This window comes from Trachurus trachurus (genome assembly GCF_905171665.1).
Source record: "Trachurus trachurus genome assembly, chromosome: 12".
In the NCBI taxonomy this organism is placed as follows: domain Eukaryota; kingdom Metazoa; phylum Chordata; class Actinopteri; order Carangiformes; family Carangidae; genus Trachurus; species Trachurus trachurus.
The window spans coordinates 20,760,566-20,787,933 of record NC_139908.1 but is presented as its reverse complement, the minus strand read 5'-3'; the positions used below and the strand labels follow the sequence as shown (position 1 = coordinate 20,787,933).

General features: G+C 40.4%; 1 protein-coding gene across 1 annotated transcript; it reads right to left on the bottom strand.

Moving 5' to 3' along the window:
• Positions 1–1,282: 1,282 nt before the first annotated feature.
• phf24 (PHD finger protein 24) lies at positions 1,283–17,966 on the bottom strand (the record flags this gene model as incomplete). The annotated part of the gene is made up of 8 exons (XM_083983149.1): positions 1,283–1,379; positions 2,534–2,605; positions 3,924–3,956; positions 8,009–8,175; positions 9,062–9,264; positions 10,611–10,689; positions 15,717–15,902; positions 17,541–17,966. The coding sequence occupies 8 exons, from the start codon at positions 17,964–17,966 to the stop codon at positions 1,283–1,285; spliced, it is 1,263 nt and encodes a 420-aa protein (XP_083839275.1).
• Positions 17,967–27,368: the final 9,402 nt, after the last annotated feature.

The following is a 27,368-nucleotide window of genomic DNA, read 5'->3' as shown; positions in this document are numbered from 1 at the left end:
GAGAACCGTCATTCATGGCATAAACACTACATGGAGTTCTATTTGTTACAGCATGTTTCCAGTGATTCTAGGGGCAGTTTCAGGTGCAAAAACTGTTGTATAGCCTGTAACATTATAGAATTACCACCACATCTTCCATCACAAGTTTTAATCAGTGCTTCTGCATATTAACAAAGAACAAATGTTTGCAGCGGATCCCCCACTGTCTCCCAGTATTTCATTACATGATTATGTCACACAGTGGTCCTACTACAGTACATCTCATTCCCACAGTGTTAATAATGACACTGAAACAGGAAGGCAGATGTCTCCACCTTGTCATAGTGCAGCTCTGAGAACACAACAGGAACAAAATGTATTATATGGCAGTATATACAAGTCACTTACTGGTTTAGCTTTCATTTTCACTTCACATTCTTTTTCACACATAGTAGGAGAACATACAGTATATGTCCATGGATGTGAATGGGAAAAAACATACATCAGAGGATACAGGAATAAATACGGATTTTAATGCATAATAATAATAATTTATATTTATATAGTTTTGATATAATATGTATATGCAGATAGCTATGATTTCTGTCTGGTATATGATATAAAAATGGCAACTGCACGGGTTAAACTAGTCCCAGAAGTGTATCCATTTGTCAAGCGGTACCAGTAATGAATTTGCATGGGCCTCTCTGCAGCGCAATTTTGATGGTGAATAACCCAATCCCATTACAGTAGCATGGAGTTATTATTAGGACATGATGAGACCCAGAGGAATGAATACTTGAAAGAGTAACAGCCTGTCAAATGAATGAACCTGCATGAAGAGGTGTGTTTTGTGGCTGCATTGCCATAGAGTGTAGTATCTGTCATTTACAATGGAGTGTGAGCACACTAGGAGCCTGTCTGATCGTGTGAATGTTCTCTTCACACAAGGATTCAGGAACGGACTAGTCAGGAGTTGGTGGTTGTCTTCCTCGTCCTCTCTCCTGCATTTGTTGGAAGCCGTCAAGTATTGGAGCCGGGACTCGTGACAGCCGCTGTCACTTTGTCGCTGTGTCATTCTGCATGTGTGTTGTCGGTGTAGTGGATTGAGGTGACGCAGAGGAGAGATTCCGTCGATGGCTTGATCTGCGGTCTTTCAAGTGCTTTATCCAGTTCCCCTCAGTTGTCTTCCTCGTGTCATCGTGTCATCACGTCTATCTTCCTCAGCTCATCTGTAGACTATAGGGTACGCCCTCTATCTCCCCGTCTCTCTCTCTGCTCGGATGCAGCGGACGATCCTGGACTATAGAGGCAGATGGATGTGCATGGCAGAGCTATTGGGACGTGCAGCCACAATATAGATGGCACTCTCCTTTAGAAAGTCTGCCCAGGTCACTGGCCTGTTAAAAATAGTTTTTATTTGTCATTTATTAACCATAAATATCAGTATGCAATCATTTATTTTCAATTTATGAAAATTCTATATCAAGAGACCAAAACAAATTAAGCATAACCATACTCATAATAATGATAATTGTTTGTGTAGCCAAAGCCGGATGTTATTTGCCTGCCTTGACCTTCATTCATTAACATCATTCAAAGAGAATGAGTGCTACAGATGTTGAGTTAACCCACATCTTACTGCCATAAATATGCACTGTACCAAACTATTATGTATCACTGCACAGTTAAAAATGTTTTACTCTTGGATGAGTAATATTTGCATTTGCAACAACTACTTAATTGTACTCAATAGATAAGGTTGATTAGACTAAATATGAGCCATGTCTTTATAACACAAAAACTTTGGTCTGATCCTTTGGATTTATGAGTCTAGTTCATGATATGATACCCACATTAAATGTGTTCATGTGCAGGCATGACCCCATGCAGCCGAAAGCAACAATACAAGACTGTAATCATGCAGTAAAAAAATATTTGGTAGTATCATAATTCACTTATTTGCCTATACAGGGCTCTTAAATTTCCGTCATAAAAGCTGTTAGTCAGATCTCTGTATGAGCATGGTCTGCTAATTAGCGTGTTGCTTTCTTTGTAATTGTGGCTCGCTGTTGCTGCCTGTGGTTATGGTACATTAGATGCTATTATTTAAAAATCTTGCCATGAAGAAAACTCTTAAAAGTCAGGATATACCGAGGGGTATTCGTCTTCATTTGGAAGGACAACAAAGCCTGAGGCAAAGAAGGTCATCGCCGTCCATGCAGCACTCCCGGGTTATATTGTTTCTCCTAAAATGAATCCCTCAGCTGCTTGCCGGGAAATACAAAACTCGTCTTTGCACAGAGGGGACCACTGTGGGGTCACAACAGCCATGTGTGGGCCGGCCTAGTGGGAAAGTCTCCGTGGTGGCATGGGGAGCAAGGTTATGCAAATTTCCCCACTTAAGGGAGTCCACAGGCCTGTAATGCTTGTAAGATCCTGAGAGAATACAGCTTCACCGAGCTGATATTTACTGCAGGGATAATACAATATAATTCTGCCCACCCTGCCTTACACACACTTACACCATACTGTATACAGCAAAAGGACAAACCTGTTTTCACCGGTCCTTTCGCTGTCAGAGCTGCCTGGACTGCTCTCACATATGGGGCCAACTTGACTTATACTGTGTCAAAGGACAGAGGATAGAAACAACAGACAAAGTCACAAAGTGTAAGAAAAGTTTAAGTTAACTGAAACATATGTCAGTGAAAGACAAGATTCTTGGGCTGAAAAAAAGTTATTTTATAATAAAAATGCAATTATTTAATCACACCATTTATTTGATGAATAGAGCACTTTAGTTGATTTTGCCTGGACAAGGATATTTCCAGCCCTATATTTTAAAAAAACATAACAATCCAGGTAACGTTCAATTTTTGCTGCGAGCATATAATTTTCCAAGCAGACATCAGGACACCCTGTAGAACCCATTTTATGTTTAAAATGTAATCATGACATTGAAAAGTAACTGAACAAATGTTGAATATTGAATTGAATACCCAATTGTCCAAGAAGTCTTTTAGACTAGAAGCCTAAAAGGAAAATGATAATCATCTCTCTATGTCATAAAACACAGAAAAGCACTGCTTGGTGGCTTGCTCTGCCTTTCACCTCATACTGTCCCAAATAAGAGGGTTATCACAGTGTAAATTCAAATTTGACACCTCAGCAGATGGAGTATTCTCAGTTCAAAATGACTTGGAAGGTGGACATTTTTATCCAAACACCTAACGTAAACTATGTTTTGGGCTGGATTTTCTTTTTAAACCAAATAGGTTACGTTTTATGAAGAATTTTACATTTCACACCTAAATGGCTGTCTTCCACACCTACTGTATGAGTCATGGGCTTCTGATATTTCAGATTGAACAGAAGCTCCACTGATTAGCCATCACACTGATGGCTCCTTCAAAAACTCCTTTTCACTTTCACACTGTAGCGAATGTGAATGTCTCTAATCCAGTAATCAAAGTGAGCAGACGTTTCTGACTCATTTGAAATTATTTGCTTTATGATGAGAATGAGTGAGGTGACATTTTAGTGTTGTGTCGGCCTGATGAGCACTCATAACCCCCTTGGTCTGCTTTGATAAATGAGGCTGTAAAACAAAAGAGAACAATAAGCTTTCTTTTGATCCCTATAATTAGAGGTCAGCATCCATGCTTCAGTAAAACAAGATCTAATGATATGAAGGACTCATATTCTGCTCATTAAACGTCATTCAAGGATGCATTTGTCTTTGATTGCTATATGTTCAGAAAGAGTTCCACTTTGTTGCTAAGAGGCTGCTCTTTCTTTCTTTTTTTTTTTAGAGGAAGCGTTGAATTACTAATGACATCTAAACTGAGGGGATGTCCAAGAATACTTGAGGATTTCACAGTACTTGAGGGTGCTGAAGTGAGGAAAAGAAGACAAGCCATGCAGTGCTGAGTCACACTCACCCACAATTCATAGGAGAGCAGAGTCCCATGAGTCTGTGGGGAATGCTGCATGTTGAGTAGGTGAGAGGGATGGAATGGCACAGCATATAGGAGATTGATTTGACAGCACAAGAGATTATAAGCAGTAACACGCACATGCACAGACATACAGAATACACACACACACTCGTGCTGAGAAGTGCATTTGTTCCAGTACAAGCCTTACATAGGACTATTTTTCCACCACATTTCAGAGGAACAGCTTGTACTCTTTAGGATTCAGATTGTACTAAACATTTGCTTCACGTCAACAACACTAAAATGCTGCTCTGTATTAATTATTAGTAATATTAGTCCAAAAATATAATAGGAATCATCATTATGAGTAGGCACATCTATAAATACTAGTGCCTTTTTACCTTTCCTACTGTACAGAGGTACTGATTTTTCCACTCATGTCATTTTGATGTGTTGGTTTGTTTGTTTATGTTTGATTATGCAGAAATCACTGAACCATTTTGATCTGAAGTTGATGGAGGGATGAAGTACTGCCTTTAGAAGAACCCATCCAATTTGGGGGGGGCAGGTTTGGATAATTTACTATGAATTTTTATTATTGATTTATTACTCCTGAAACCCAATCTACAAGTGACAATTTTGTTGTATGTAATGAGCACGTGTATTTGTTTGTTTTTACTGGGTTTTGTTTTGCAGTATGATTTTGAAAAAGGCTGATTCATGGCCCTGTGTGGCTCAGTTGCACTCGGCTCCGGTTCGAATCCGGCATTGGGCGGCCCTTTACTGCATGTCATTCCCCATCTCTCTGCCTCCCCTTTTCCTGTCTCTCTCAACTGTACTATCAAATAAAGGCAAAAAAGCCCCAAAATATACTTAAATATTGAGGGATGTGACATGGACCAGGCATCAATGCAGTTAAAGGGGCAGAGCTTAAATTGTTCCAGGACATTTTCTCAAAAGAATCAAATAATCTTTACGTGAAAGAATAACACATTACAATGGTGATAAAGATCTATGACTCTCTGAAATCTGGCGCAGAGCCAGATGATCTCGATATCGCAGACATGTGTGGGATTGTTGTATTGAACTGCCCTTCCTTGTACACACTCTATCTACCCATTTCAGCAGCAGAACCTCACTTGATCTTTACTGAACAAAGTAAATCATCTTTGTATTGAGTCATACAAAGAAAAGGAAAAGATAACAGTACCTGTGAGTTGTTCAGAGAAAAAAAAATCATTCATCTAAATGTGTCAATTTATTAATAGCAGGAATACTAAACTTCAAGCTGACAGGAAGTTAAAAGCCTACTGACATGCGTGACAGCACAGAATACATTATTTAATCAAACTTATGTTACCCTCAATAGGAATGGAGCAGCAACCTAGATTAAATTGAAATACAGCTTGTTTTACTAAGATTCTCATGAATATGATTTTAATGTATTTGATTTTGTAAAATCAAAAAAAATTTATTTAAGATCATCTTTGTTGCTTATCACCTCTCTTTGCTTTTTCTTTGGCAGGATTGTACTGGTTTAAATTTGTTATAGTTTGCATCAGGCCAAAGTCCCAATCAGAATGGCTCTGATTCTCCAGTCTTCAGTTTCAGTTGGAAGTTCTCCTGCAGCTTGACAGAGAAGCAACATTGCTATGCTCCACTCCCAATAGTCTAGGGCACATTGGCTAGTCAGACACTTTCAGTGTCAGTGTAAGATAAAGAAGTAAACAGAAAGTCACTGTGGGAATGGGAACCAGATCTCCAAGCTGTAGTGGGTTTGTTTGTGCTGCACAACATTTGTGGACCTTAAGTAAAAGCAGATCCCTGAAGGGTCGTAGCTGTGGTTTTTGATTCGGCACAGTAGCCAGAGGATATTTTAAATAATAAATGCTCACAATGGTATGAAAATTAAAGGAGGGAGAGAGGAGAGAAAGGGGAGATGTTAAACTCCTGTTTTACTTTGGAAGTTTGTCACTGTAGACGTACACTGTATAATCTATGCTGAAAGCCTTGTGTAGGCAGTTTCCAGAGTATTTCATTTTACTTATTGGATTTATGAACAATCTTCATTTTACCATATTGGAAGAAAGGCATGACATATGCTAATTAGGTTATCATACTTTAGACTTTAATTTTCCCTTTCAGGGATGTAATCACTGCTACACTATTATTGTTTTTTTTTTGTAAAATGGGACAACTTTATTGCAGGTATTTAGTGGTGGTGAAGTTTCATAAGGTCAAAACGCTGTATATCAATGACAGACATAAAATCACACTTAACACTTTTGTGAGAATGCCAAAAATTGTGAAATGAATGCATAGAATACTAAAATATTTAATGATTTCTTTTAAAAGACAGAAATTAAATCAAAATTGGAAAGTGTAATTGAAGAAATCCAACTCTAAGAAACTGTGTCCATAATGTGGGAGCCTTGCCTGGGTTAGTGTCATGCAAAGTTAAGTAGTGAAACCATATTTAGTTTTTAATCATAAGCTACTGTAGAGTTGTCTGAGGCCTTGATCTCATCTTGTACCAGTGTAGAAATTATCAAATATAAAGTAGGCTATGAAAAAAGACAGAGTAAACCAGTTAAATATGCTATTTGTAAGTTTTCTCTGACAAACATAGTGGGCTCTAGTTTCATAGACCAGGCACAGGCAAGGCAAGAAAAAAACAAACAAAAAAAACACACCTTTTTTCCCACTAATAAAGAGGCTCACATTTAGTAACCTATATTAAAACCCTGTGTAACAAAGATGAGTAGTGTGCACAGATCACAACATAAACAAATACCATGCGTAACAGGGATGAAATCAGAAGCAGCTGTGTGTGAAGGACGTAGGCTATCGCCAAGCTCCGTGGCCTGGCCCTGTTGTCCGTGAGCGCCTCTCTATCTTTTTCCCTTTTCTTTTGTATTTTCTTAGATGAGAGATGCTGAATATATACTCACTATCTGATGCCAAGACTGTTTGTGGTTGGCTGAGAGAGATGTGAACTTGCATTTAGCATCATTTGTTATTCTGTTGTTAATTCAGTCAGGTTGAGTTCCCATTACATCTTCCAACTGCCTTTGATCTGACATCGGTATGATGGGAGAATCAATATAGATATAAATTAACGTGCTGATTCCATTAGTTGCATTAAATAGTGGTTGTCGTGATGATTTATTGCATTTAAATGTGCGTGACATTGTGGAAACCTGCCTGTGAGGTTTTGGTGACACTGCGTGCCGGTCAGCCTACTGTAATACCACTGCACGGACTGCGCCGTGTGTCTTGCTAGGAGGAAAGCTTCGGCCATTGCTGTCTTACAAGACAGGAGGTAATAATACAGCCAATGAGCAGCACTACGCATTCAGGTCAGATTGAAGGGTAGAGTGACTTTCTATCGGAAAATGATATGTGGGCTAGCTAGTTAGCATGCTCATATGATATCAAACTGTTTTAGGAAATTATACTCCAGAGACATTTGGCAGTATGAAGGAGGCCCAAGTGGGGTTTGAACCCCAGTCTCCCAGGTAAGAGTCATGCGCGCTGACCATTCAACCAAAGGGATATCCCTGTGGCCAAGTAGCCAGGGCGCATGATCAATTGGAGGCATAGTGACAGGACCGTCAACTGTCACAGACACATTATGAAAAGTTAGCCAATTAAACATAATAATGTGTCTCAAAGGTGCCACAAAGTTGGGAGCCTTTGAAAGTTTTCTGTTGTCCAACACTGATCTGACAAATCTCATTTTTTTGCATGTTGGACAAAAAAGCGTTGTGTCATCTGCAAAGTAACAAAAATTAACACTGTCACTGGTTTATGTGGCTAAGAAGTAAACATCTCATATCACTTCCAGTTAAGAATGTTATTCTCTCTACTCCCTATGCAGCCAAGCCTTTATTCTGTCTTCATGCGGCTGTGAGAGCACAGATAAGATCCCCGCTTCCCAAACTCCTGCATGACTTGGACTTAGACTTACCAGCCTTCACATGTAAAAGTTTTTTTCCCCCTCAAAGCATTTCAAGTACATTTCCCATGTACCACTGGACATAAAATTGACTGGATGTTCTGACTGTCCTTTTATTTGTCATGCTCACCTCACATTGCAGGACTGCGAGTCTTTGTTAGGATTGTGAAACCAGGACTGCTGGGCCTGACGGTATTCTGCTCTTGTGATCATGCCATCTTTATCCATATCTAGACCCAAGAACACTGACCGTGCTTTGTCTCTCTCCTTGGCAGTCAACAGACGCTCCATCGAGTTCTAGGGAAAACCAAAAACCAACAAGTCAGTGAGATTAGGTGCACCTACTCATTTAAATCTCTCATAATAACTCCATTTGCCTTTTTATGCTTTCCATTGTTGCAATTTAAGGGCCTGGCAAGGGTATTTTTAGGGCTCATTTCTTTGGCGTTAATCATACTCAATCACATTAGCACTGTCTGATATAATCTGCATGCAGTGATTTACCCTGTGCTACCCCAGAGCTGTACACGGTCCACAAACTGTAAACGTAATCTCCCGAGCCAAAAACAAAGCACAAAATTTGCAAGAACTGCTGGTGTGGTGATCAAGTGACAATAAAACTGAGCAATCCAGTCAGGCGGGTGCAGGCCAAAACTCTTGCTACCTTTTGCCCCCCTGAGCAATTCCATCAAATTAACCTCACTCAACATAATCTATTTGACTTGTGCTCCTCCATCCTCTACAAGGCTGATTAAAGAGTATTTGGCTGAAGAGGGGAAGGTATGCTTTTGCCAGGCACTTGAAGAGCCAAGAACACCTCTCTCTCTCTATTACTGGCAGAGACTGTTGATGGTGAAGACATCATTGAGCAAGTTAAGGCTTCAAAATAATCTCCTTTTCAGTAATTGTAGATGTATACATTTGTGTTCCAGCAATCCAACCAGTCAATCCAAATACAGAAAATAACTTTTTTAGTATCCAAAACCACCCACACAATCCCAGCTTTACTTTCCTGTTGCTACATCAAAACATGACACAGTTCGTGGCTGCATGGCATAAATGAATAACAAATGTTATGATTTTCAAAATAACATTGGGATGTGTAACAAATCAGAAACTGATACCTCCTCCTGACAATTTGTTGAATATATTCAATATGTTTTCTCAGGGTTGTATACTTTACCTCAGTGCGAAACTTCCTCAACATTCCCAGAGACTCGTGGTACAGGAAGTCTGACCACTCAATGTGACCCTTCTTCTCAGGATCCAGTGCTGCAAACTGGGCCAGAACCTCCTCCTCTTGTTCGTCAGTCAGGTCCTTATCAAACTGCTGCTTGGATGCAAAGTGACGGTACTGCAGCAGCTCATCCGACACCAGGCATGACTCTAGAGCAACAAGGAACAATTCATTGCATCAAACCTAATTAGTCACAGACCAGTCTTCCAGATATAATTAACTTATGGTGACTCATTCTGTACAATGGCAAGACCACCTCCCACTGATTGCCCTGCTTCCAAGCTGTGGAGTAATACCACACAATTGGAAGTCGACCTGGTTGAGGGGCAAATAATGTAATAAGTTTGACTAAGCAATCCAATAATGAATCCAAGGGAACATTTTTGTGTATGCAACAGGCATTTCTGTAAAATGGATTCTGCCCAGTGCTCAGCAATGATATTATTTTGTTTCCTCTGATAAATGCAGCACTGAACAGTGGCTACATAGACCAGGGAGGCAGGTGCAGAGGAGGGCAAGTATTCATAAAAAAATATATGATATGAAAAAGATGCATTGTAGGTTAGTGGTGGCAAACAGCAACGTTTTGCCTGAGGCCTTTACAGTAATGTTATGAGTTGGAGAAAACACAGTGGAGAGCCTGCTGTGCTACACTAAATGCCTCATTCACAAAACCTTCTGTTTGACAAACACTTTCTTCATACTCATTGCTCATGCAATCATTTTATACTGTATTTCATTATGATAATTAATTTGTATTTTATGTTCTTGCGATGTGTCTGTAGAAATATTGGACAAGAAAACCAGGCAAAACTGGCAGCCTATGACTCGATGTAGTGTTGGACATCGACAATCTTTGTGATTCACTATCTTTTTGAGTTTCAAAAGAAGCTAACAAGGGATCAGTGAGGATAGAACTCATCAAACTTGCGGTGTACAGGCCTCCGACGGCTGCAATTGTAGCCTACAGCAGAGCATAAAACCAGAGATATGTGGGATTAGAGATGATTATCTTTTTGCTCCAGTGAATTCAAAATAATTTTTGAAAATGCAAAAACAAAATGTGTCCCAGCAGAACCATTGTGAACTGTTTCTTTCTTTCCAGGATGAAGAAAAACATGTTTATGCCGACACTGAGTGTATTCAGAATCCAAAACCACATCAGACAGATAACATTTTAATTCTTTGTCAATTGCAACTGCAGTCCATTGCCCACGCAGTGTGACCACATGATTTAGGGAAAACATATTCACTGCAAGTTGATACATCACCATCAACTGTGCTTCTTCCTGTGAGCTTAGGAAAGCCAAGCAGAGTGGGGAAATATGTCTGGAAGACAATATGCCTATAAAGGCTGTAGAATGTTTTGGTTTTGATTTCAGCATATTAATGAGTTACAGTGACACATGACTTGATCACACGCCTTCCACAGTAGATACCCATTCAACACAAACAAGTGCAGATATGAGCAAAGTTTGATCTTAGCATTACTCACCTGGGATGATCTTGCACTGCTTAAATGTCTCCAAGAGGCTGTACATTTCTTCTTCTGTTAGCAGTAGATTCAGATTGTCCTACACAAAAAGATGAGATGACGGAAGATAATTATTATTAGTTTGTAGACAAAAAAAATAGTTTCTTCTATTGAAAATTGTACATTACTGGATGTTTTAATTTGTGAGTGCGCTCTAATTATATGAAGTTAGGCCCAGATGGGACTCCTGCAATTAACCACAAGCACTCCATTTCACCAAATATTCAGTTTCCCAGGTGATTCTCATTATGTGCTGTTTTGCCTCTTCATTACAGTCATTAGTAAAAAAAAACTGGGTGCCATGAGTCTTGATATTTCATAAATTTTCATGCACTGGGAGAAAAAAGAAGATTTTTAATTGCAAAAATCTACCAAGCAATACTACTGGGTACTTACCCAACCTTGTTGGCTATAACAACTCGCAGTTAATCAGAGTTAAAGCTAAATCTCATGGAAAGAAATGTGTAACATGAAAATATCTTCCAACTCTGGTTTTGACACCAGAAAGTGCACAGACAAAAAAAAGCAAAAAACATTTATCCCTATCTGATAGTAACTACCTAAACGGCCCGTTTAGTGATTCCTGAAGTACGCCTATTCCTGTTTGTTTACATAGTTCTCACTGCTGCAACACTTTAGGGTTTATATAAGCCACATTATTAAATCTACATGAGAATACACACACAACATATTCAGTAAATAAATATATCAAAAAAGCAGCCTCAAGCTCAGAAAACACTCAAGAATCAAAAAGAGAAATATGTCAGTGTCAAGAAACACTCATTAAAAACACTATTATGCTTTACAACACTGAGACGTTTCCCCTGTGTTTACCTTTAATCTGACTACTAAAGACTTCTGTTAAATTTGGTTTTTGAACACAACCCTTCAACAAGCACACATGAATCTTAGCTCCACACATTATACATTCTGCAATGGAGTAATGGTGTTGCACTGAGCAGATATAAGAATACCAACATCCATTGAAATTTCTCCTTGTATACAAGATAAATAAACTTCAGACTACTACTCCCCCACCTCTGTATCCTCAGTCCTTCCTATGGACGAGTGATGAATCCAAATGAACTAGGCCACCTGGCCTCATTATATCAGCCACTGGAAGCTGAACATGTGTGCCAGCTAGCTGCATGGTGTCATCCTGTATTTCTTCGACCTGTCATCGAGATCACAGCAACTGCCAACACGTTGCTACGTTGGTGTCCGCCGCATTTACAGACCAGGAGTCTGTATACCAACAGAGTATTTAATGATTTACCTATTTGCACTGCCTTGAATAGTACCAAAATCTTTCTTCTAATATCTGGGTGCAAGTGGGTGGTCCTGAAAGCCTGGGACACTGTGGCCTTGTTAGAAGGAACTAAACCCTGGATGTTTTTCCCACATAATTTGTACATGTCCTGAAGCGGCTTTCGCAGATTTGCAATTTTTGCACAATCAACAAAGCCATTCAAAAACCCTGCGCAGACACATTTCAGGAAACGACAGCGAGATAGTGTGAAATAAAATATGCTGAACTGTGGCACTAAAACTCATCAGTAGCAAGAAGTAACCAGCAATTTCCACAAGCAATAGTCTAATACAATTTTACATAACATCCAATGTAGTCCTGTGGAAGCATGGACAACTATTAGTTTAGATTTTATCAGCACATCACGTATCACCAACAAAAAAAAATAATAATAATAATACTAATGATTATCTTCATCTGCCTTCACAATTGTCACGTTTTTCTTCTGAGCACTTCAGGTGATGCACTGAGATCAGTTATGTAGCCTATGCCACCTCCAATAAAATAAATATCATTTTCCTAAGCCATGTGGGAGGCTGGAAAATGACAGCGTGCACAACATAATCAGTCCCATCTATCTTCTCTTCTTATTTTTCATTATAATATTTCTTGCTGCTCTCAGCATGCTGCATCTTATTAGGCTCCTAATAAACTACAATTCCCAAAGGAACTCTGAAAGTATGTGTCTATCTATCACTCTCTAAAGTGAGATGTGAATCAACATAAGAAACAAACAAAAAATAGATCACACTGTCATCAAATTGCCTCCTTTGTTAGCTCTTTGACAGACATCATCTCTGTGCATCTTTAATCTGCAGCGTCTCTACCTTCATCAAGCCCCAAGGGGGGAAAAAAGGCATAATAATAACAACACGTTCTAATTTCACACATTTCTTTGAGACTGTCCTGTACAGAGAAATGACAGCATTTCCGTAGATTTAAAATAGCTTGTGATCAGGCTCAAAGCATAAAGGAGAAAAAATAAAATAAAATGAAATCTTCTTTCTGATTCCAAAGCTGCAAGAATCAATATTTCTATGCTAACAGTAAATTAGATGACTAAGTATGTCGCTACAAGTGACGTAATCAGTATACTATGTCATAAAATAAGAGCATTATCACCTAACCCTGCCGCTCCCCTCGTGTCTGTGGAGCCCTTTAGTCACTTTTATCTGACAGCGCACGCTAGATTCCCTGAATCATGCTGCAGCTTTACAGTCAGATATTCTTCTCAGGAGCTGCTGAAAGCCTCCGGAGCTAAAAGGAGACTGGATATTGGACTTGGCTTCATGGCGGTGGATAAAAACAGAACTCAAAATGAATGTTTTATTTACGCATCCGGCATGTCTGCTGCATTAATGCACTCCGCTATGACCTGAGCTTCAACACAGTTACTGTAGTCCTGAGAAGCCAACTGCGAACATAAAAAAAATGAGCCAATGCTATAAAGAAGGGTCGCCCATATTCACAGACCCTTCCTCGGTCTGATTGGCTGCCACTGAGCCGTGCACGCAGCCGTCTGCTTTGAAGGCTAACTGCAAATCCACTTTCAAGGAAAGTCGTCCCATCTGCCGGCAGCAGCCCTGCAGTGCCTGTGTCTGTGTGAAATTAAATGTTAGATGTGACAGAATTGGGGGGGGGGGAGAACAGCTGACTGACATGTGCTAACACGTTTGCTGGTTTCTGTAGCTGTAGAGACTAGAATTTAAATAAAACGTCCCTCTCTTCCTCCCTCCCTCACTGTATTGTCTCTTTTTCCGCCCCCGTTCCTCGCACAGTGAAGGAGCGAGCCAAAGAAAGAGGACCTTTCAGCGTCCTCTCACAGATTGTGTGAAAACATCTCCCTCTAAGCGCAACTTTGGCAAGTGAGTTTGCTTCTCAAGGCTGCCGAAAAAGCCCCTACTCCACTGTGAAGCGTCCTCCAGAAAAGCACCCTTCAGCTGTTTATGCTGGAATTAAAACAGACTGCATTCTGCCTTCTCACAGGGCAGCGATCACCGGAGTCATCGGTTTTTGGCTTTGGCCTTGCATTCCTGATGAGAAGCTGGGCGTTTTGTTTCACACCGAAAACCCATCCAGAACATTGCCTCACTTTTACTTGAACAGCACTTGAAATGGTTTCACAGGAAAAATAAATAAAGGGAGGCAGTGTGATAGCTGCTATTTATGCTAATGTTGGTGCAAGTAAACGATGCTTGATCCTCAGCTTTCTATAAAAGATAACAATGACATGCAGCAAATCATGTATCCGCTCTCACCACGAGGATGGTCCACTTTCTGACACTTCTCATATATTTAAAAGAAAAATCTCAACATGAAATAGTTGCAGTTTTAATTGTAACTCACATAATTAAAATTAACAGGTTGTAGCAATTAAAGGTGTACAGAAATGGCCGTTTGTCCTGTTTGTCGCGCCGAGTTGTCACGAGCTGCAACACGAGTTTACCCGAGTGAGGAAAACGAATTTGATTGGTCGTTATCGAGCGGGCGGGATATTCAAAGCTTGGGGCGAGCCCGAGCTCAGTGTGTGTGTGCGTGTCTCAGACGTTTGAATGACGGATGACGGATCCAATATCAGTGGTTGGTGAATCGTGTACAGGCTGACGTATAATCTGTGTGCCTGCATTATCCAATGCGAAAAAAAAAATACACACTTTCATCCCGGATTTACTCAAAAATAGAATTTTGCACAAAGTTTGGCCTACATCGTCTGAAAGATGAGTTATCACATTAATTTTATGACCCAAAGTGGGCTCAAATTCAATTTTCTTTTCTGTACACCTTTAAAGGCGACATCTGATTTCACCTGTTGACAGCAAAGTTTGGCCTAACTGACTGTGACTCACACATAAAGGAAGTAGCTTTTCCTGCTTTGATGAATCATTGTTTGCTTCATTGCAAAGCTGCTGTTGGTTTGGGGTTGCAAATATGCTCTCTCATTTTGTGGAAGCATCAGGTGTAAATGACAAACAGTTGTCACAGTATTATGGGAATCTCCCAATTGAGCGTTGAAATGTCATGATCGTTGTTTTAACACCAAACGTCATGAGCTCAGATTCAGGACCTTGTGTATAGACCATAGTGAGCTGTGATGCAACTGTGAAGGTGAATTTAAGTTAACAGCACAGAGCTGTGTATGCCAGGTGTTGTCAGTCAGGTATGAAATATATATGAAAACTCATCAATTTCAGTTTGTCATCATCCACATAGGCCTACCTCACCAACTCGACTTTACCATTAAATATAATGTCACTTTGCAGGTTTATGTGTGATGGGTTAGTAACTGAATATGTAAATGCAGTGTTTTCCCTAATTTTCCCTTTCAAGAAACAAGGCTAGCTTGTGATAACATGTATACTGTGCTTTATTTTCATGAATGTGCAGCCCTCTGGTCTATTATAATTGAAAAATAATCATAAATTCAGTTTAAATGTATCAGATCATTAGATTGTGAGTGCCTCCCAGAGCACCCCTGTGAGCTATGAGGCATGATTGATTTTTACAAATAGAAAAACCACCTGTTAATTGTTTCATAATTCAGGTTTATGTACCAAATCATGACACAAAATATGACTCAGGAAACTTTGCTCTCTTCAGTGCCAGGATGACACATACTGCAGAAAAGTTGCCAAAGACTAAAGATGATACCGTAATAATATGAAAAAAAATGAAGGCAACTTAAAATTACTGTAAGAATAGAAGCAGTATAATAAACAGAGGGTTGTATATGATAGTGACAGTGAACTGCGCAGACTTACACAATAGTAGCAGCTCCAGCCAGTAACAGTGTGGGCAGTATCTCTCATCTCCTGCAGGGCTTCAGCACGCAGGTAGCCCAGCTCCCTCAGGCAGCCATCGTGAAACACTCGCGTACAGATCCTGCATGGGTACAGGTCGTCGGCTGTCCACACCTCGCACACGTCACACATCTCATCCCTCGGTGGCTGAGGTAAGAAAAAGTAGGTGTCAATCAGAGTGGTTTGATGGTAGGAGGGGTGTTGTGTAATGTAAGCCATGAAAACTGAAATCTGTGGCTTTGTCTTACCTGTGCTTTTTGCAAGCCTTTGTCCTGCTTTCCTCTACACTCCAAATACATTAAGAAAATGACCGCAGGATGCTTAACTGGTTATCCACCCAAACACACTGTCAGTTTTTATCCTTGCAGTGTTTTTTATCTCTATCCCACTGTTGCAGCACCAGCTTCGGGGCTGAAGACAGATCACAGATGAGACTGTGGCATTTATTTCCATCACAGCTTATCGTCTACTTAGAGCTTATCTTTCAGTGACCTGATGACTCAGTTTGTGTCAAGAATCCTTCATCAAAGCTCCAGTCAAAATGAGTCTCTCGACATTCATCATCTTCTAAGATCATTTAAGGGTCGTTTCTCTAAAAAATCCAGACTAACATCTTGAACTTCCATGCTGCAGCACAGTCAATAAAAGAAAGACTGGCTTGCTCTACTCTTAAGCCTGGTGTGGAGAGAACATGATCAATTCTTAGCCAAAATATTGTACAAAAGGGAAGGTCACAAGATCAATAAAATCCAGAGGATTCATCACCATAGAAGCACAATTGCGCTCAACGTCCTTCCTTGCAGTCTACCTATTGAAGTGTGAGATATTTTGACCTCAAGGAGGTACAAGAGTAAAGCTTGGAGTTTCAGCTAAGACTAAAATAAATCCACAAGAAGAAAATAAAACACTTGGTACAACATGTTTCAATGTTACATCAACATCCAGGTTTTTTGCATTGACTTCATACTCAAATAAGACCATGGCGAAAGTGATGCAATGTAGGGAGGCATGACCTCAACAAAAGATGGGAAATGGGCCCAATATTTACCCTTGAGGTACACCACACTTGACATGAGAAAATAAACAGACAGTGGCTGATGGATTTACAGAGCTTTCAATATGACATTGACATGGTTCCCTTGAAACCAGTGCACTGCCAAATAAACCCACTCACCAAAAGCATTAGCTTGCTGGCATTACCTTGACTATCCCATAATGATGCCTGAGTCATTGTGGTCTAGAAAGGCCATGGATTAGTAATTTGCTTGCAATAGCGTCATCTTTCCTGTTCAAATTCACAATTCACTACAATTAATACAAGGTTGACACTTTCACCTCTGTGCCTCTTGCTAAAGTGCAGCAATGACTTTATAGGAAGTTGCTATGCAATGTTTACTCTTTTGCAAAATAGAGAATCTAATGGTGTCAGTGCTCCTGTGAATCCTTCCCCCCGGTTAGTCATCATGGCCCTGAATAAGGTCACCTCTCAGAGCCTGCAAGAGCAGCCTGCCCACACAATGCTCAAAAACAACACAACTTCAAACCCTAATAGTCTCACCTTCAACAAGGGTGTTTAGATAAAGCTTAATAGTTCTTTTATCACTTGGCTGAACTGCTTTATCATGTGTAACTTGGGGGCGGCAGACGCAACGCGCTGCCGTTGTCATGGTGATTCTTCTTCACCTCGCCAACATCAGGATTGTTAGTATGTGTTGTGAAACTAACATTATTTTGAATATATTTATAATCCAGTGACAAAATAATACCATGATTCTCATGTAATACCTGCTCTTTCTTTTCCAGCTCCACCTCTAAGGGCTGGTCATCATCAGCTTCTCTTTTAGGCCGCACGAAAGCAGGCGGGGTGAGCTGATGGGTCTTGTCAAGATCTTCAGGCTCTACTCCCTTCCCGTCCCGTAACCTGGACCAGGCCTCCTGGTTGACTTTACACTCGTCCCTGGATGGAGCTGAGGCCTGCTGGGAGGTGGACGGACCTGCGCTACTGTCCGTTTCCTCTTTCCCCACCTCTTCTGTGTTCTTCTCCTCCAGAGCAGCTGAAGCTTTGGCAGGCCCGTCAGATTCCTCAGCTTCTCCTTCTGCCGGTTTGGCTGTGGCGGGGCGATCCTTGATGCCAGCCTGAAAGGCAGAGACGACGGCGTTGCATTTCTGCACCTTCTCCACCTGCTGCTTCTTTGACATGAGCACTCCCATGGCTGCAGACAGACAGTGAGACAAAGAAACAAAGAACACTTACACATTTGCAATTCATCCAAACAATCACTTATAACAGCACATTATCCAAGAGTATAGCCCTTTATCACTTGGTTTCAAATTATAAGAGTTCCAAATGGTTGAATATGCATTACCTACTGAGCAAAACCTCCAAGTCCCTTTCCCCCCCCCCAAACAAACATGGTCGCAGCTGTCTTCAGATTTTGATTCAAATATTTTCCCTTATGATTGGTAGATCATAGATTTTTCCAACTAAGCTCAACTAAGCTAAGAAATACATAAAACCTCACGTAAAATAGCCAGGTTTATAACCTTTACATTTTTAACACAAACCCAAGGCATCTTTTTCCAAGATGAAATTGAAAACTGTGACAAAGACTTCACCCTCACTCCCATTTTCACCCTGTCACTCACATACAGTGCATACACATGGTGGCAGTTCTCAGTCAAAAGAATGTGTACTGACAAGATCAGTCATTTGAAGAAGGACTTAAAACTCTGAGAAAAGGGATTTAAAGAAGAGCTGACAGAGGTATAGCAGCAGAGGCAGTCAACTCCCTGAGGGACTCTTTGGTGCAGTTGTAATTTTCTTGTATAGGGTGGAAGAATAAAATAAGGACACTGTGAGAATTAACTACAGTCAAGCACAGAGATGAGATCATCAGCCAGTGCAAACATCTACTCTTGGGCATCAGATCTTGTTTTTACTGAAGGTCCTGCACGTTTTCTGCACATCCTAAACAGCTCGGCCTTTTCGAATCTCCCACATCTCTTTCTAATCAACAGCAACGTCCCTGAACTCCACTGCTTATTACTAATAAGCCCTGCCCATCTGTTCCTGGCTCACTGCTCCTTCATGTAGTTGAAGATATTGAGGTTCAAACTAGGAAAGCAGGTCCCACAACGCACAGCATACAGAATATTACATGCATAATGAGGTGTTTGTGTATCTTTATATCCTATGCTGTAAAGCAAGGAGTCTGATGCCACCACATGCAATGTAAGGAATACTGTACATATCGATGCAGAAATCTATATCTCGCTTCATGTGTCTTTGGCTTTATGCAGCTCATCATGTAAAGTAGGACATTCATCTGAATGACAATAAATAACTGCTTGGCAATGCTGTGAAAAAGTCAAAGCTGAACGGTAAGACAAAAATAATTAAGATTTGTGAAGGTTTAGAAAATCTATCTCCATCATCTTGACATATGGATAAAGAAATATAATGAATCAAAAACAGAATACTCCCCTCCATTCAAATTACTACAGTACACACACAGCGTGTAAATTATATAACTGGCCAGTAATCAACCCATATTATAAAAAATTGAGAAACTAAAGCATAGAGTTCACACAAAAATATATTTTCTTATTCACCCCAGTGGTATCTAGTTCTGGTTTTATTTGCACAGTTTCAGAGATTTGTTTCTCTGAGCTCGTTGCCAATGACATGTAGGTGAAATGAATTTTAACTGTGTTGCTCACAGCAATGATGAAGGACAACTTAGAAAGTCAAACCGCAATGTTTCTTTCCAGACACCATGTGCCAGTTATTTTTGGAGGCTCCACAGTGTCCATTGTGATTAGTTTTCTTTTTCTTTTTTTGGAAACACTCCTGTAGACCATCTAGGGGTTTTTGGTTCTTTTAGCAGCAAAACAAAGTCATTCACCTACACATGTCACAGACATGAATTGCCACACAGGTATTGTTATTTTATGCTGAGTGAGGTTTTCCTCATCCTACACCCCCAACCAGTTTTCCTTGATTGTTCAAGGATTCACATCTAGTGACCTTCAGCCCAAAGGTCATCCTCCTCAACCCCTCTGCTCTGTCTAAATTAGATCAGCTAATTAACTTCCACCATTATTTCAGGGAGTCAAATTTTAACTCACAAAGAACGTAACCTTTGACACACTTATGAATCAGCGTGGATACGTAAAGTGTGCTTGTTTTTAATGGTCCCACAGTGGGATAGACACACACACACGGCATCATTCACCACAACTTGCTGAGTCCAGTCAAGCTTGGCATTGCTTCTCTTAACCTCCAACTGTTCACAAAATGAAACAACTAGAACTAAGATAAGGTAAGATCAACTTCATTCATCCCCGAGGAGAAAATTAACTTCACTCCCTGCCAACATCTTTAGATAGCTAAAACACCAAGGCAATTTTGTGTAAACAGTGTGACAGTGTTGTTTGATTTTGGCGATGAAAGAGTGAGGTCTATAAATTCTCAGTAAAGATGCAACGAGTTTATAGATGTCATTTTGTTGAAAGTGTAACTCATATGGATTTTTGTGAAAACTGTCACGAGAAAGGTTCAAAAGGCATGACGGGGAAACATCACAGAGTAGAAAGCCCTGCATTTGTAAAGAAACCTGCATGAAATATGTTCAAAGGATTGCGTAACTCTTGTGTACACCTACAGTGAAATAATGCACTGAAAGATATGGCACAGTGTGTGCACTGACTTAGCTCTCATTTCCACTTAAGTGAGATGCAACCGTGAATTCCATTATTGAAAAAAGGCGCCGCCGTGGATTCAAGTTGATTACACGCTACTTATGGGACATGTGTCTTTAGCTCTGAAATGCAATCCCATCCATCCACGCTGCACATAAGTGCCTGTGTGAAATTCAATCGCATTTATTTGACGTGAAACGGGAGTCGTTCCCTCTCTCTTCCTCCCGTGCTGTCTCTAATAGCTCGCAAGACCTTATGTTTTCAGGCTTCTGGTGGACTTATGCTTCACAGACTCTAGAGGATACTACATTTGTTTATATCATCCACAGCTTTCATACATTTCAATGACCCTATAAGGACACACACGGTGAGATTACAAGCCACCTTAGTTGAAACAAATCAGAAACAAAGGGATTATTGATTAGTGTATTCAATATGTATCATTCTGTCTAGCATCTCTCTAAAGAGGTCAAAGGTCAAGGAGGCTGAAGTCTAAGCACTCCTGCAGATGGTAAATGTTCCCTCTGACTATGTTCAGAGTATGTCATATGTCCACACTGATAAAATGCCAAACTGAAGCATACTCCAAAATGACAGCTGCTTACTAAAATGGATCAAGTGTGCTGTATTGTTGTGCGGTGAGAAGAGGGACTCAGAGTTGGACAAAAATGTGAACAATTAGCAGACTGACAGTGAAATACCTTTAGTTAGTGCTTAGAAAGCACCTGAAAAAGTGACTGAGATTCATATGTATCAACAGCAAAGCCTTGCTCTGTGGACCGTCTTCCTCAAGGACACGCACATCACTTAAATGGTCAGACTTAGTAATGACTCCTCCTGCAGTTTGATGAATGACAGTGTTGTACCCAGAATATAAAATGATTAAAATACACATACTATCTAGGCCTGTGCAATACCGGCTAGACAGTTATCCTAACCGCTGGAATTACAATCAGCTCAGTGGGTTGTCTTTTAGCACAGATGAGCTTAAGCTGAAATGCTGTTCCATTATTTTGAGGCAGGAGTAGTTAGGATTTTGGATGACAGAGAAAAGAGGAATGGGGGCATTGCGGTACCTGCATGGGGTAGATAAATACTTAATCTTAATTTTCAGCATTTCTGTTCTCTCCACATGTAAATCAAAAATGTGCATAAAAATAGTTGGAATCCACTAATATATGCAAACATGCAATAGTGTGGCAAAGGCTGCACATCCTCTGTCTGCACTAGGGATGGGTGATATGTTATTGAAAAAATAAAAATATATTTCAATCATTTTGACGGATATATAATATAGTGGGGAAAGTTGTTTTTGCACTCTCCCTGAAAAAAAGCTGTATAATTTTAATGTGATCTGATTTTGCATTACGACATGCTTAATTTGTGTTGTGACATAATTTACCTTGAAAACTGCATCTCCTTCAATTTGGACATTCACTCCGCCACATTGTCATTTGTACAATATTTTGATTAAATGTTCAACTCCCAACACAGTGCCGGAAAATGTCAGATGTGTACCAGAATAAGCGGTGAAATTAATTCAGACACATCTCCAGTTGTCCAGAAACAGCATGAGCCAGTCACAACCATTTATCTAATATGAGGGATGTTTGATATGATGGCTGAGTCTGACACAGGAGCGTTGTGGAAGCATTTCGGTTAACCAAACTGCCAGCTGCTCAGAGGGGTCAAATGGATCCATTAATGCAACAATATTGAATGAACTGGACAGAGTTTGGTTATTTTTCTAAAAGAAGAACTGCTCTTATTTTTTAGTCTCTGTGCTCTGATTTGTTCGTCTGTGTTTGTTGAAAATGAAACCTCAGAAGATACATTCCCTCCTGGTGGCTGCAGCAAGGACTACACCCCATCATGACTTTCAGCAACATACTACAAGGCTACAAAACCAATAGTCAGGCAGTCAGCAAGGCAGCCAGAGTTGCTGCAGAGCTGGGAGTATCTGTTCTTTGTCGATCTTCTGGATTAAGAGAATTAAACTTCTCCCGTCTTCACACAAAACATTGCACAGATTTATCTCCCTCAGACACAGAAACAAACAAATGAAACATTTTAACAAGGCACCGGCAGTGTGTAGCTGACATTTACACCCTTGACTTTGTGAACAGCCCCTGAATTGGCTGTAAAGGATCACAAACTAGAAAGATTCGGAACCAGTGATCAAAACAATAACAGCAACAGAACAGAGATAAGAGGAGGGAGTTCTGGCTGGTGAAGGTTGGGACTGGAGGACATTTACCACGCAGCCCGGCAGCAGATAAAGACCAACAACACAACAAAGCAAACACAATACACAAACACATAACTCCCAATAGCATTAGCTCGGATTGATTTCAACCACTTGAATATGTAAAAGTCTTCTTCTTACCAGAGGCCTGCTTCTAAACAGGTCATGCAAGGACTGTCGATGAGAGGAAGCGGTGATCACAATACAGGATGGCACACTGATTATTATTGCGACTTAATTATCCACCGAAGTGACCTTCCCACTCCGGCTCAGAGCAGCGCTGGCGCAGACATTAGACAGTGACAGCCTTTAGATGCCAGATACGCCTGCGATGGATCAGCTTGTAAACTGCTGCTTCTTTCACATGAACCCAAGAGAGGACAAAAAACCAACCTCTTTCAAAGCCTTTGAATCCTTAAAGGGGAGGATTAAAATAATGGCATGCCTGATATACAGTATCGTGGTTAAAGGCTACCACAGCTGGATCTTCAATTACTGTGCACTGCAGATAATGGACCGAGCCGTTCCAAATGAGATAATCAACAATAAAGAAATTGTTCTTTAATGGCCAGCAAAGTGAGTTGGCGTCATAAACAGCAGGAGGGAAAAATAAGAAACAATAACCGTAAACTAAGTGCTATTACAAGCCCCAAGGTCTTTGTACACTCCATCACTTCGGTGCCAACAGAAAGTGGCATTACTGTAATATCCTTTGGAAGTCAAACACTCATAACTCTATACGTCCAAATCTCATTTTTCCAATTATAGAACGAAATATATGTAGATGTAAAAACAAAAACGCTGCGTGTTTACCTGCATTATTAATAAATTCCACCTCTCAACTCATTTCTCACAGCAGTTCAATAATAGCTTGTAATGGAAACATATACTCATGTACACTGCAGTATGTAACAAGACGCTATATGAGGCCAGAGGGAAAATGAAGACAGGATGCTGGAGAAGCATGTACCTGCATCCTTCAAACGGAGACTGGAATGAAGCTACTAGGCTACTGATGAGGAAAATATCTGAGCACACAGAAGACCTTGTCATTTTCAGGTTAACTTGTGAATTTTAAATAAGGGTCTTGTGTTTTTTTTGTCTCTCTCTCTCTCTCTTTCTCTTCCCTTTACAAGTTGATTCTGACACAAATGGGTCAGCGCACGGCTTTGATACCTTAGTGTATTAGATGGAGCTGAGTAACCTGCCACTTGGTTTGCCTCGCAAATCTGAGATCCCACAGCTTCTGACCACAGGCCTGTCAAACCGCTCAGCCCCTTTCCCCGCCTGAATGACAATGACATTTGTGCAGCTCGCCACCTGCGTGCGCTTCACGCTCGCACAAGACAAAGGTGGTGTATTTTGTTTTTCCACCATGAAAGCTTGCAAGAAAGTAACGAGAAGAAACAAAGAACACAGAGAGGATTCTAATATAATAACCACATGTCAATCAAACTGTTTATTACAACTTAGCTCTTTGTGTATCTTTGGCCATATTTCCTGTCGGTGATAATTACGTACCCCACTAGGTTAATTGCTGTGATAAGGGCACAGTGCTAAATGCTAAAAAAAAATAAAAAATTATAAAGGTTTAATTCATTTGGGCGACAGAATGAAGGCAGAGAAATACTATCCTGAGCAAAAAGGTTTTCCTCTGGGGATGGGCGTTGTTAACATCTGCCAAAATGTAGACAGGGAGTGTATGATATTAACACCACCAACACCTCAGACATCGAGAATCAGGCCTTTAGTCGTGCTAACGATTAGCAAGCTGTTAATGCTAAATCAAACCCTCCAAACTGTCAGCTAGCTCCTTGTTTGACCATAATGAGTTTTTATCGTTTGCTTTTCTGGTAATGTAAACAATTATCTGATCTGTTAAGTATCTATTTCGTAATGTATTAGCCTATAACAATTCAGAGAGCTGATGGCTGTGCTTAGCCTGTTGAAATGTCCTTGGGCAAGATACTGAACCCTAAATAGCTCCTCCTGCCTGGTTGTAAATGTGTGACACATATGTTCGAGTGAATGTAAATGTGGCATGTATTGTAAGGTGCTCTGAATGGTCTCCAAGACACGAGAGCTCCATGCAGTCCATTTAAATCAGCTTTAACTTTAACCCCATGTCTATGCAGTGAGGTGATGGACACATTTGGGTATACTCACATCCAAATAAAGTTGTTTTTAGATAATCTGATTAAACTCTCAGCTTGTTTACAACCAGTTTGATTATGATTCTGCCACATTCATCATATCTCAGCAATTACTTTGTTGTGTCGAATTCCGCCTTACAGCAGTGATGGCACAAAAATCACACACCAGTGGTGATTAATGGCCATTTTTCCTCTAAGTCCCATCTGTTTAGAAAAAAAAGCAGTACCCATTAGGCCAAGCAATCACCCAAATTCCCCATTCATATTACACCTGGGAGCTATACAAGCGGAGGAGGCGGAGATGAAACTTCCCCAGGCTTGACGCTCACTAGACTCCAACGGGAGCAGCTGCCTCCACTGCTCTGCTCTCTTTCTTGGACCTTTCTGAATGATTTAAATGCCCCCAGATAAAAAGAAAAAAAAAAGATCTAGGCGAAGGGGAAAGAAAATAGGGCCACAGGGCCAGGGGCAGACCTGACATCTATGGTTGAAGAAATGTTACTCTGTCAAGCTGCACTGCGACAGAGTAGTCTCAAGATGGTGAGGTATCAGACATTCACTCATTTTTATGTCTCATGTAATGTGACAGGATCTCAGCTTCTGCTCCAAAGTGTAACAGCAGTTTTTTTGGAGGAGTAAGTGAACAAGTGAATCATTCATTTTGTTTCTCTTGTTTTCTCTCATATTTGATGCACCTCTCTTTTTTTTCCACAAGGAGTTTAGGATTCCAAATGAATTCAGGCTGTTGACTCATATCAGCGTGACAGGCTCTCACATGATGAAGCTCTCAGGAGCATCTTGGTTTAATTAAATATTGATAATTTCAGAGGGAAGTGGCTCCTTAAGTCCTTGTGATTTTCTTCTGCTCTTCTGAGTAATCCTTTTGTACAACCACACTTTACAAAGGAACTCCACCAGACCGCGTCGGGGCAAAAACACCCAACTTGAGGTCACAACAGCTACAACAACACAGTGGTCTGGCCTTTCACCAGCAGTGATTCTTATTCTGAGATCCACCATAAATCATTCCGTGGATGTTATACATTGTAGACAGACAAGAAAAGAAAGTCATGTTTTTAGCAGATCTATCTACGAGAGCAATCGATACTTTGTCATTATTACTTTGAAAAAGCATCCATTTCTTCAATACACTGCAGTGTATTAGAGACCAACGGGGACACCTTAAGGTCTGTATTAGTATTCAGTCCTCCACTGCCCAAGTGTCACTATGAGGAAGTTACTGAGCTCATGTAACAGACATTTATCTAAGGAAAAAACACTCGGTCATAACGATTGTGAAACAACACCCAACTGCAGTCAGTCCAGCTACTGAGACAGATTATTCATTAAATCTGAATTGGTCATAGAAGCAGGTGCACTGTCATTATAGGAACATTTGGCTGTGTGTGTGTGTGTGCGTGTATGCGAGTGTATGTGTGTGTGTAGAAAATCTGAGAGGATGTTGCTTGAAGGTCAGTGTGAGAGGGCTACGTTCACCTACTGCAAATGTCCTCACTTATTCTGGTGTGTGATCAAAATAATGCAAGTGAACATAATCCACTGGTCCATTTAGCGATTAAAACAATTTGTATTTTTACTTGACAAAGTAGCTCTTTTCAGATCATTTCAAATAACCTGTATGAACACAAAGCTCAATCTCTTTTTTTTTCTTTTTTTTTTAAGCCTTTTGGTTTTGACGCCTCAAAAAAATAAAAGAAAAAAGGAGCAATTTAAAGACCCAGGTTATTGTCTTGGTGTGGACATGTGTTCATAGTTCATCCAAAGGGTGAAAAAAAGGGTTTCGTGTCAGATTATATTCGTTCAAGCAAATAGTGAGATACTGATTTAGAAAAAAAAAAGTCTAAATTGGGAGAAACTTTTTTTTTATTATCTCTCCAACCATCTTGTGACAGTTGTTATGTTATGTCTATTCTTCAAACCATAGCATCATGAAAATGAAGCTAAACAGTATCTGGCTTTGCTCTCATGTTATGTAGCTCAGTGTCCCTCCAACTGTATGATTCCCTTCCCAAAGCTGTTGGATGTCACTGGTATGTGCTGATTAGAATCCCAACCAGCTCTTCTTTTCATTCCTTGTTTCACTGGAGGGGAAGGGGGGTGGGATTTTTTGAATGGGAGCACCACAAAGCATGTCTTTTCATGAGAACGAATCCCCCTTTAGCCAAAGATCTCACCCACGGACCAGGGAAGCAAAGACCTGGAACTAATTACACTAACGAGTTCACCCAGATCCCTGTAATAGCGAGTGAGTGGAATCATTAACAACCATTTAAAACACGCAGATGTACGTGCAGTCGGACACACAGGGCTAAATAAATCAGATCAGAGAGAGATTAAGGATCTCTCGCTGCCCCTGGTCTGCACTGATCAGATCCATCACCGCTTCTGGAAGAAACATCCTGCTATGTGCATGAAACAGCAACTCTCCCTCTGGCATTTTATTGCCTCATCCCCCATCCTTGTGTCTGCACCTGAACACATCAACAGCACTTT